Raw genomic sequence first — 12806 nt, forward strand, 5'->3', positions numbered from 1 at the left:
AATATATGATAATCAGTATAGACCTGTTGTTAAGTTTTAGAGAATCGAAAATTATATTACCAGCCCTTCTAGACCACAGGACATAAAGTAATCTGGCAAAATATAATGCGCAAAGGTAGCCAAATTACATTGAATTCGTTCTTCAATTAATAAAGGGAATGCTATCAATTATAAAAAGTACCGGTACCTAATACATTGCAAACAATAGGCACCGTGAAGACCTAAAAACTAAACATAATCATTTTATGCAAAATAAAAAAACACATACTTTTTATGCGTGGATTTCTTTACATAATGTATTGTTATTTTAAATAAATAAAATAGGGATATTATCATTGCTTGCGGAGTGATGGTACATAATTTTTATGCACATATGTAATATCACTAAGATGCCGTTCTTTGCTTTTTTAATAAGATATATCCGGCAAAATGTAAAAGAGTTATTTATAGGTGAACCCTGAATCATAAGTTCACAAAGAAGGATTAACTATTATAGCTACAGTATTTATTTATTCATTTATCTGTATATTTATTTATCCATATATGGATTTTGAATGAAAGTTTATTATCTTGCAGATAAATTCATTTACATAATAAAAACAAAAAGTTATTTTTCCACTAATGTGTTTAACATTTGATGTGTAAGTCTAAATAATTCACTCAGTGGGATTTCTCTACACTCTGATATACCTGTACTAACAATTAAGTACTCTTTATTGTCGTAAAATACTGATTGATTTTTAATGATATTGATATTGTAACAACAGAGATAATATTATTGCAAATGGCTTGGAAAATTAAACAGGGATGGTATATCATCATTCAAAATTCTATTGCCATTACATTCCCAAAAATCTGTACCTTTAAAATGAGACGAACACAATTTTACATAATGTGAAGACACAAATTTGTCTCTTATTATAACAACAAGCTTGGGCTTCTTCAAAGTGAACCTGTAAAGACAGATTGTTGCCTAATTATAAACTTTTTCAACTCTGGTATCTAAGATATACATACATATGTTACAGTTTCAATGTAGCCTCCAAAATTCAATTTTATTATTTTAAAGCGTTTGTACTTGTGAAAAGAAATTCCTGATCCTCTAAGCCATGTGTTATTGCACTTATACGCCATACAGGAAATCACCATTTTTCACTATTTACGAAGCACATCACTTCATATCCACTATAATAATATTTACAAACAAAAATTCATACTATTATCACATCAATTTACATTACTTTCACACTGTTCACTAAAAACACCCAAGACAAAACAAAGGACAAGTATGACACTATCGTGTTTAGCGCTCTGTTTCTACCAGTAACATGGCGGTGTAAACATGTGCAGACTGGTTTCAATTTTGAACTGTACACCAGCACTCTGTGTGAGTCTGGTATACTATATAACGTCTTTGTGGTCAACATAGTGCCCCTTGTCTTTGTCATGACCCTTACCATGGCCTTTGTCTTTGTTATGATGCTTATTGTAATCCTTGTCTTTGTCATTTTCCTTATTGTGATTCTTGTTGTCTTTGTCCAAGTACTTATCATGGTCCTTGTTGTCTTTGTTATGGTTCTTATTGTCGCATTGGTGCTTCCTGTGATTCTTATCGCGGTACTTGTCGTGATCCTTGCGTTCCTTATGATAATATTTGTCGTTTACCATGTCTGCATCCATGTTCTCTTAGTGATTCTTGTGATGGTTTTTGTCTTTGTCATGGTCATTATCATGATCCTTGTTGTTTTCACATAGCCTTTATTGTAATTCTGATCCTTGTCTTGATCCTTTATCATGGTCATTGTTGTGATCTAAATTATAGTCCTTGTCATGGCCCATATCGTGATCCTTATCATGGTCATAGTCATTGGCTTATCCTTGTTGTGATCCTTATTATGATCTTTGTTGTCTTTTGTGGTCATTATTGTGATTGATCCTTTCGCTGTTGTTGATGTGATTCTCATCCTAGTTCACGACTTTTTTCCTTATTGTGACCCTTGTCGTGTTTCGTGTTTCTTGTCCTTGTTCTATCCATGGACCTTATAGCGGTTCTTATTAATTTGTTATGTTCCTTATCGTGATCCTTGTTTTCTTTGTTGTCCTTATGGTTTTTTTGTCATTTTAATAACCCTTATCACTCTTATCTTTGTCAGAGTCCTTATCGTTATATTTGGTTTTGGTCTTGCTCCTTATCATGGTCTTAGTCATTATCATGGTCCTGGTTCTTATCATGGTCATGGTCTTGATTTTTATCGCTTTATCATGGTCGATTCTTCGTCCTTGTAGTGATCCTTATTGTGGTCCATGTAGTCCGTATCATGATCTTTGTTGTGGTCCATGTCGTGATCGTTATTTTGGTCCTAATACATGTGTTCCTTACAGTGGTGTTTGTGTTCTTGTCCTTGCCCTTCTCATGTTTCTTATAATGGTCGTTGCTGTCTTTGTCGTAATTCTGATCCTTACCATGGTCATTATCATTGTCCGTGTAGTGGTCCATGTCACAATACTTATCGTGGTCATCGGCAGTGTCCTTGTAGTAATTATCCGTGCCCATGTAGCTTGCTTGACCACAAAAGGAATGAACTAATTACAAAAGAATCGAAAATTACACCTATTTATGAACATCTCAACCACTATAGACAAAAATGGCTTAACCATGTCACTAGGATGGACTGTTCCAGACTCCCAAGACAAATTCTCTGCTGTATACCACATGGAAGACGATCTTTGGGATGCCCCCTGAAAAGATGGATGGAGACTGTAACAGGCCACTAGGCCTAACACCTGCAAGGTTGATGATGATGATGATGATGATGATGATGATGATGATGATGATGATGATTTTGATGTAGTGGTCCTTACAGTGCAGGAGGGCTATAACAGGAGAGAGGGGTTCAATCCAATATCTTTCCTGTTAATCACTTTTAACTTTAAGCAGCCTCCACTGAGATCGCTAACATAGATTCTTAACAATATCTGCCACTAAATTTAGATTCCTGGAAATGCGGAATTAACATGCATGCTCCTGGTTTAAGTTAGTCCTGGATATACATTTTAAGGAAGACATTTTGAATTTTTAAATTTTAGTTATACAATTCTTGTTGGTGTCTGTTAGTTGCAATGGTTGCACGTATTAAATGCGAGTATCCCGATTGCAAAAATAGGAAGATATAGTCACCCTACAAAATGTTTCTTTAAAATATCAGGAGGTATAGTAGCGGGTGAGTTTGTATTTACAATACATAACAATATTATCACATAAAACTAATTTGATATACTAGTAGATTTTTCTAGTCATGTGCATCATTATAAATCATATGTTACAAGAAACAGCAAACAGTTAATTGCAATAAAGATCTTTGTATGCTTATGTACAAAATAAAATATGGTTACTAAATAAGTCTGATACATTCTAACAACAGATTTGGTTGGTCATGTCTAAATCATTTCAAATTTCACAGCCTATTCCCTATCTATACTTTTTGGGATATCACGTTCTAAAAATGCTAATGGTATTTGCTCAAGATTGTTTTTACAAGAAAGGGAGGGAGAAAAAAAAAAGTAAAAAATTGTAATAGGGATGGTTACATTTCAAACATAGATGTAAATATGAATGTAACAGGTAGGTGCAGAGAAGTTGTTTGAAATTCCTGCCATTTTTTGTTCATATGGCGCTCCGCTCATGGCTGAGAGAAACTCCTTGACAGATTACACTTAATCCAGCTTATGAGCCCCTCTCCTATTAAAGCCCTCTTGTTATAGTGGTGATTGTTCTTGTAGTTGTCATTATTGTGGTCAGTTATTGTCCTCAGAGTACCCTTTATCATGATCCTTATCATGGTCAGTCATTGTCCTTGTAATGATCCTTATCAGGATACTTATCGTTGTCATTGTCCTTGCATTGATCCTTATCATGATCATTTAGTGGTAATTTTCATTCTTGTAGTGGTCCATGTCGTGATTCTTACCGTGGTCAGTGTCATTGTCCTTGTAGTGAATGGTCTTCATCGTGATCTTTGTGGTTCTTGTCATGGCACATATCGTGGTCCATTTTGTTGTCCTTGTCCTACCATGGTCCTTGTTGTCTTTGTCATGGTGCTTTCGTGATTCTTATTGTAGTCCATGTTGTGGTCATTATTGATCCTTATCTTGGTGCTTGTCATTGCCCATGTCGTGATAATTACCGTGGTCTTTGTTCTTTTTGTGACACTTATCCTCTTACTGGTCGTTGTTGCCTTTGTCATGGTCCTTATTATGATCCTTGTTGTCTTTGTCGTGGTGCTTATCACAGTCCTGTTTATTGTAATGGTCCTTATTGTTCTTGTCTTTTTCATTGTCCTTATCATGGTATTTGTCTTTGTCACAGCTCTTATCGTGATCTTGGTTCTTATCATGGTCCTTTTGTGGCCCTTGTGATCCATGTCATGATCCTTATTATTATCCTTATTGTGGTGTTTGTTGTCCTTGTCTTTGTCATCGTTCTTGTTGTAGTCCTTATAATAGTAGTTGCTGTAGTCCTCATCATGGTTCTTGTTCTCTTTTTCATAGTCCATATCATGGTCCTGGTCCTTATCGTGGTCCTTGTCTTTGTCCTTTTCGTGGTCTTCGTTATCTTTCTCTGGTCCTTGTGGTTTTTCTCATTGCTCTAAATTTATCATTTCATAATAACATTGTTTTGTTTCCCCTACAATAAGTGACTTTTTGCCACACAATTCCTTCTACACTTTCATAAAAGATAAAATATTATGGAATGTAATCAGAGACCTGTACTAGATAGATAGATAACTGATAACATTTTGACAGGTGTGTACTTTGGAGTAGGGTGAAAATATGCATGCACTGCCAGATGTCTTCCTGCATGGTTACATCGATATTGTGTGAACCACACTATAGAACTTAAGACTTTCGCATCACCAAGAGTTGTCTCATTCCTTTTTTGAGGAACTGTACATAAGAAACAAAGGAATGAAATTATTTTAGGACTACAGATTCATGTTATAAATTGAAAGAAAACAAAACTGGAAGCAAAAAATTTAGTCTGAAACTTAGTAGATGTAGATTTTGCTGTTTACCAATGTTATATTCCTGTTGTGGCAAAGAAATTTTAACTACTATAAAGAAGAACTTGGTAGTAAGACATGTGTTAAACGAAATCATTTAAGATTGGACAGAAGTGTAAAGAAGTGACATTGTTTAATGAAGGGAAGCATATTTTGAAATTATGATTCGTGGTGTGGCATTATGATATTGTGAGCAAAAGAATGTCACATTAATGCATGAAAAATTCTGTCATGTTCTATGAATATGAAGTTCGAGGTATCATAATAATTTTATATTGTATCAAATGTATCAGTTTGATGAATTTTGCCATTAATTAATTACGACTGGAGAGCATAATATGGTGGCAGTAGTGTTCTCTTATGTTGATATAACTGATCCTCGCAGATGTTGATGCCTGTTACTGCTGCTGAGGAAAAGGAGCGAGCAGCCCCATCACCGTATTGTGATTTCTGCCTGGGTGATGCCCAAGAGAACAAGAAGACAGGGCAGTCAGAGGAACTAGTTTCATGCTCGGACTGTGGACGCTCAGGTAGGGCCACCACCCAGCCCAACAGGGGGCGAGGGAGGGGGCGCAAGAAGGCTAGTCCCATTCAATAAGTAAGTGCTTGGAATGTAGGCAGGAGCAGCCTGTGTAATGTTTTATGACTTGTAGAAATTGCGACTTGCACACTATACTGACTTTTCTATGTTGTCTACTGTTTTGTTGGGACTTCCGTCATTCATATTTCAATCATCTGCTGCTGATGAAACTTGTGATGTCATGTTTTAATTTCAAAGAGTTGTGAGATAACAGGCTGGAACTGTCTCCTCCTTGCTCCTTTGTTAATGCCTTCACTTCTGCGTTCTCTGTGAAGGATATTGAGAATTTGTATTATATATTATATGTTTATGTAAACTTATAAGATGTACCTCAATATTTAAAATGAAAGAAACTGATGTAAATTACCAGAAAACAGAGTCAGTCCTATTTCCGAGAATAAATCATAAAAGTAAAGGAGAAAGCAGATCCTAATCTTATAACATCCCACAAAAGTATACTTTCTTCACCATGACACTACAAAGAAATGAGAGGTCTTTTGTAGATTTACTGCTTTCCTTCTCTGTCCTCAGGGAATGAATTTCCAGTACTCAATTGAGTTTCCCTAAGCCATTCTAGAAATCAGGCTAAAAGAGAATTTTCTGAACCTAGGGTCACTTTTCCTTCATTCTGAAGTACTTTGCTTTTATATTGAAATAATTCAATTCATAAGAATGAATTATACTGACAGAAAATTAAATAAAAAGCTTTGAGTCTCTGAAATAAAAAAGTGTTTATTTGTAGGTTCTCCGCATCTCTCTCTCTCTCTCTCTCTCTCTCTCTCTCTTTCTCTTTTTCTGGTTAAAAAGGCTGGATGTTAGCAAATTACTTAACACTTTCCTAATTGAATCTAAAGAATGATGAACCAAAAACCACTGTGTGATTCCTAATTATAAGCCAGAGTCCTATACTCGTTTGTTCAAATTTCCTGGTGTTCATTTTTTAAGAGAAAATTATATTTGAACTAAAGCAACAAGGGTTAGGTCTTATATATTAAATAAGTTATATGTATTGTTATTTAGAGTATTAAGTTAGTTATGAAGGTAGGAATTATTTTTAAGGGAACTGAGAATAAGAGAAGGGAAGTAGAATAGCAGTGGATAAAGTAAAAGGATGGTCAAGTGAAAGTGAAGGGACATGAAAGACATAGCAAGAATAGGCTTCAAGTGTCAAAATACGTCTTGTTCAAAGTTGTAAATAGTCCAAGTAAGGGAATGCTGGCCCGAATACAGAAATGTGAAGGGCCAGCAGGACCGAAGATTTTGAGAAATATATATCATATATCATTTGAACTAAATCTCACTATTGTTTGCAAGTAAGTAATACTATCAACATTGCGTATCGAGTTTAGTTTGTCATTGTTGCTCATGTTCATTACATTCCTACATGTGACCCCAATCCTCAAGGCATAGCGCAAAGCAGATGAACAGGAAAAATATTAAAGTGAACCTACCAATTTTCATTATGGAAGCCATCACTGCACAAGTTTGTTTTAATGTATACTACTACACTGACTGGCAAAAAGAAAACCAATCATTTAAAAAAAAAAAAAAAGTACTAAAAGCAAAGTTTATATCGTCGCTATGCCTTCAAACTCTGCTATATGCATTTAAACAAATTTTTCAAGAGAAATAAAAAAAACATTGCCACTTTTAATTCCCTTAATTTCAAAGCTACTTTCGACGTAATTTCATAATTTTTCATGTAATGATTTAAATTATATCGAAAGTAGCTTTGAAAATCAAAGGAATTAAAAGTGATGATGCTTTTTTTTTTCTTCTGAAACATGTGTTTAAATGCACATAGTGGATTTTGGTTGTGCAGTGACGATATGTATATTACGAAGTAATCCCAGGAATAACATAGCTGCAATCATACTCAATTTAAAGATTACACACTTTTATGAATTTGTTTCATATAAATTCACACCAATTTTGAGTCGGTGACCATCATAAATAAAAAATGTACACTTTTGTCGAAATTTTGTCAAAATTTTCACTTAACTTTCAACTGAATAGTTGCCACTAAATCTCACTGGAAATTGTGTTGATGCACACAACTTGTTGGTAAATCCACACTAAAAGTAACAGAAACACTTCAAAATCTGTTGTACTAGATCTTTTCTTTTCAACAAGTTGTTCCATTCAGTGATTCTAGAACAGCTATTACTGCTATAACAGCCAATCTGTCACCTAAAAGAAAAAAAAATAACTCTATTGCTGAAAAATTATACACCATCTGATAAAGCTTAACAAAAGGATAGTTTTTCAATGGGTACCAACACACTGTGGATTATCTGGTAATGAAGCTGCTGACCAACTTGCTAAGAAGAGAAGTAAAGAAATCTTACAAAACCCCATATCATCTTTTATCATTTTCAGCAATTAAAAGATTAACCAATTAAATATAACAAGATACACTGGTAATATCGTACAATTTTCACGAAATTTTAAGTAATAAAAGATGGGAGTGTTTTAATATACAACAAAATATAATTTCTGAGTATCCAAGAAAAGTGCAGTTGCTGCCTTTCAATCTTCACCACTTTGTCCATTCTGCAGTGTTAAGGAAGAAATGGATCAGAATCTCTTCAACCCATTCCTCTAAATCCACTGTGAGTGAGAAATGTTGGAGAGCGAGAGAGTTAATGGTTTTATTGCCAAGAACTTTGCACTTTAGTTAACAACAGCACTCATTATCTGGTGTATTCCCTTTGGGCCTAATTACAATTGCCTTTCTCTTGGACATAGTTTCGATTATGACTCTTCCTCTTGTAGTGCTGTCTGCAGATCACCTAAGATCTCCGGAACATAATTACAACCTTGAATGCATATAGCCAACATACCCCAGAGATGTTGTATAGAATTTAGGTTGGGACTGTGTTTGACCAATTGACTTGAACAACCTCCAAGGCATCAAGATAAGTGCTCCATGCATCAATATGAATTCATCGTCAATAAATGGAGTAAAGGGCGTGATGTCATCAGTTAGAATCTCGTTGGTGTAGCAGTGAGCATTCAGATCATTCTCAACCAATACCAATTCCATTTGAGCCTCCACTGAGATGCCACCCCACACCATTATGGAGCCTCTGCTGAATGGCATCCTTGCAAACAATATGCACTCTGCATACCGCTCTTCAGATCGTCTCCTGACATTTTCCCTACCATCTGGAGATTTGAGGGAAAACCTGGACTTGTCGGAGAACAAGTTCATTGGGTATGCTGACGAGTGATCTGAAGACAGTCAGCTTTGTGCTTTGGTCAAATCTGATTCCATAGCAGGTCATCATGATTGAACAGTTTATTCTCCAAGCCGTTGACGATCAGTCCTCTCGCTCACATTAACATTTCAGACAAGCTGTAGTCAATTCTGTGCTTCAGCTGTTGTGGTATGACGATTTGTTAGAACCTCACTGACGAGAAATCTGTCATTTTGGGCTGAAGACTTTCTTTTTCTGCCAGATCCAGGTCTTCTGGAAAAAACTTTGCATTTCTTGGAACCACTTCACAGCCTCTTGCACTGTTTGAGTGCAGCAGCATAATGGAGAATGCATCCATCATCAATCAATGCAACACTTCTGGCAACGTGTTGGAGTGTCAGAGACATTTTTTCAACTGCACTTAGTGACGAAATAGCAAACTAACTATTTTAGACAGTTATTATTCCCAAAAGGAAGGGATGCAATAAAGCAGTTGAAATGTTTGCGTACTGTATTTGCTCAATATGAGTTCAGTGCAGAAACACACTGATTTGTTGTTAGGTGAAAAAGTGAAGATCAGATGAAGATAGGGACCATGCATTCAGTCACTAGCTGATGCAGCCACTGAAACAAAAACTATTATAAACATGCATTACTCCATCCAAAATTATGTCTAAACTTAAAATTGTAAGTTAAATTACAGTGATTTCTTTCTTTCTCTTTCTTGGTTGGTCAGTGTATTTACATTGGTTCCGCCTATGCCATCAGGAAGTAGAGATGGATATGTATCATATAAAAGTCTGTGAAGTTCTTCAGATATATCATGGTCTAATATAAAAATATTGAGAAGCAAGAAAGAGAATAACTTTGGTATTAAATCGAGAGCATTAGATACCATACATACATACATACATACATACATACATACATACATACATACATACATACATACATACATACATACATACATACATACATACATACATACATACATACATACATACATACATACACACATTTTGTTTGCTGAAAATAATATGAAATTTAATCACAATTGCCCATATCTATACATACTTGTTTTAGCATCTGACAGAAAATGAACATCGGGTGTAAAAAGAAATGTTAATAATATTAAACCACCTTTTTTTTTTTTATCATATCTTTGTGACTTATTTACTTCATTTTTTCTCTTAATATTAACAGTACTAGCACTAGTATAAATCTTGAGGAAGTAATATTAAGAGGATTTTATTTATAATCCTTGGCCCTTTTCACCACTGCCATAGTCTTTACCCTTATTGACCCTCTTTCTGTTGTTCAAGGTTCCAACTTCTCTGTAGTAATTTACATATTCATACTTGCAAGGTCTGATATGCTTATTTCTGCAGGTGAGGACACACATTTTTGTAAACTGCATTGTTTTTACCAATATACTAACACCCCCATCCGTTCTGTTTTTGCAACATTGAATTATATCTAGGTTGAGGAAATGTCAAGGTATTGCTTTCAAATAACATGTTTATAGAACTTCCAAGCATTTTACTGGTAATAGAATTCTGTACTATTTTAGCATATTATTTGAAATGGGAATATTGAACGTAAAAAGAAAAGACTTGTTTCGCATTCCTGTTTTACTGTGCATGTATGATAGCATTCTTGGTAATAAGACTGACAGAGATTTGTTCGATATTATACATAATCATTATGGGTATTGACACATTTTCTGTTGTGTTGAAATTTAACATTCAGACCATAGGACAGAAAGAATGAATTACATGAAGAATATCTTATGTTCAGAAAGTTTTATTAAAATTTGATTTTCTTTTACACAGAAGTATTAGATGCCAATGGTATTGTTAGTGTAAAGAAAAATAATACAGCACATTTCAGATACTTGATTTACATGTCTTCATTGTAACTTGTTAATGTTAACTTGGCTCATTTTAAGTTTTTATTCAATATGATAGAACATTTTTGTTGTTAATGATATTAAATGGGGATTTTCCTGTATCAAATTATACAATAGTCCTTCAACTATCACATATACATATGTATTTATCTGTTATGTAAATTTAGGACACACACACACACACACATACAGGGTGAGTCAGGACCTCTTTGACAAACTCTGAGATACGATAGATCTTGCTATGAGAACCATTTTTTGTGAAACAACCAGTGGTAACTGACGTGTTGTTTAGGAGCTATGTGATACCGAAGAAAAGACAAGTTTTAGTGACGTTTGTTTATTATGAAATAAATTCATTTATTTTGTCAGGTACCCTTGCGAACAGGTTAAAGAAGGTTTTCAAAGTGTCTATCCTAAACCTGATTACATTCATTACACTGTCATAGCAGTGATTGTCGAACTCTGTCAGACATTCAGATCTGTGTTGAATTTGATCAAAAGCAGCAAATCACACATTCAATCCCTCTTTGGTATCAACTGGAGTGGCATACACGACACTCTTCTGATGCCCCCAAAGAAAAAAAATCTAGGAGTGTTAAGTCAGGTGATCATACTGGCCACGCAACAGATTCTTTTTTCCTTGTCCATTGTTCCCCATAGATGATGTTCAGATATGCTCGTACAACCAGACTGAAGTGTGGTGGGATTTCATCATGCTAGAACCACATGTCCCTGTGCATCATGAGGGGTACATCCTCTAAGAGCAATAGAAAGAAGCATGTTCCGAAGGACCTCAAGGTAAGTTGCTCCATTCAAATTGGTTGGTAAAATGACAGGTTCCAAGCAGACGATCACCAACAATTCCAGCTCAGATGTTCAGAGTAAATCTTTGCTGGTGACAGACCTGAAATGTTCGACTGAGTCCGACATTCACTGCTATGATGGTGTAATGAATTCAATCAGGCTCAGGATAGACACTTTGAATACATTCTGTAACCTGTCCACAAGAATACTGGAAGAAAAATGAATAATTAATTTCATAATTTTAAATTTCACTAAAACTGTCTTTTCTTCGATGTTCTATAGCTCCTAAACGACATGTCAAAGAACATGGATTGTCACACGAAAAATGAATCTTCCTTGTGAGCTCTGTCACTCTTCAGAGTTTGTCACAGGGGTCCTGATTTATCGTATGCGTGCGTGGGCATGGGTGTGCATGCAAACACGTAAATGTGTGTTTCTTTTATTTCAACACAAGATTTCAAAATGTGCTGTTTGTTTTGAAGTCCTATACCTTGGTCATAAAGATAGACAAGTGTATATAATTATTTGATCAAAGAAATGGTGTCCATTAACCATATGTTTAGTTAAAATAAATTATGTTCCTATCTTACAAATTATGTAATGTCTATTCATGCACATAAAAATATATTTTTTGTCGATGACATAGGGCCACTTATTCCATTAATCCAAGGTTAACATTAATGTGTATAGGGTTTATTTTTTCTCATATTTTATTCTTTGTCTGACACTTCGAGAGATTGTTAGAAAATTTAAATCAAGTCCATACCTCAAAATTATTTGTTACATGCTTGGCACTGGACACCAACTGGTTCATATGTGGATTCAAACTACAATAAAATCTGTCTATGATGTACATGATGATTCCGTAGAAAATTATCCATCTTGGCAGCTTTTTCCCTTATTAAGGGTTGCTTAAATTTTCATGTAATTTAAGGAATGTGCAAAGACAACTTAAGCCATACATAAATATGCATTTTTACTGCTAATGCCAAGACATAAAAGAACTCCTCTCATCGTGATGCTTACTGTAACTTATTTTCACGATGTTGTTAATGGTTCACATTTTACTTGGTAAATTTTTATTTACAATAGAACAACAGATTGCATACTTAAAAATTAGCACATTCCTACACTTCAGTACACAATTTAAATGAAATTATGCTGATGAACAGAGTGTATGGGAAAATATGTATTTTCACAATGTCTTCTGTGTAGTTGTGCCACTTAACTAAAAATTTAATTTTCGTCTTATT

At 34.8% G+C, this 12806-nt stretch overlaps 1 protein-coding gene across 2 annotated transcripts in view; it reads left to right on the plus strand.

Moving 5' to 3' along the window:
- d4 overlaps positions 1–12806 on the plus strand; it is a 187679-nt gene that overhangs the window by 94751 nt on the left and 80122 nt on the right. For both annotated transcript variants that reach the window (XM_069821451.1, XM_069821452.1), the window contains exon 8: positions 5446–5590. In XM_069821451.1, the coding sequence (XP_069677552.1) occupies positions 5446–5590 (145 nt within the window). The remainder of the gene's footprint in view (positions 1–5445; positions 5591–12806) is intronic.

This window comes from Periplaneta americana, chromosome 3, assembly GCF_040183065.1.
Source record: "Periplaneta americana isolate PAMFEO1 chromosome 3, P.americana_PAMFEO1_priV1, whole genome shotgun sequence".
Lineage (NCBI taxonomy): Eukaryota > Metazoa > Arthropoda > Insecta > Blattodea > Blattidae > Periplaneta > Periplaneta americana.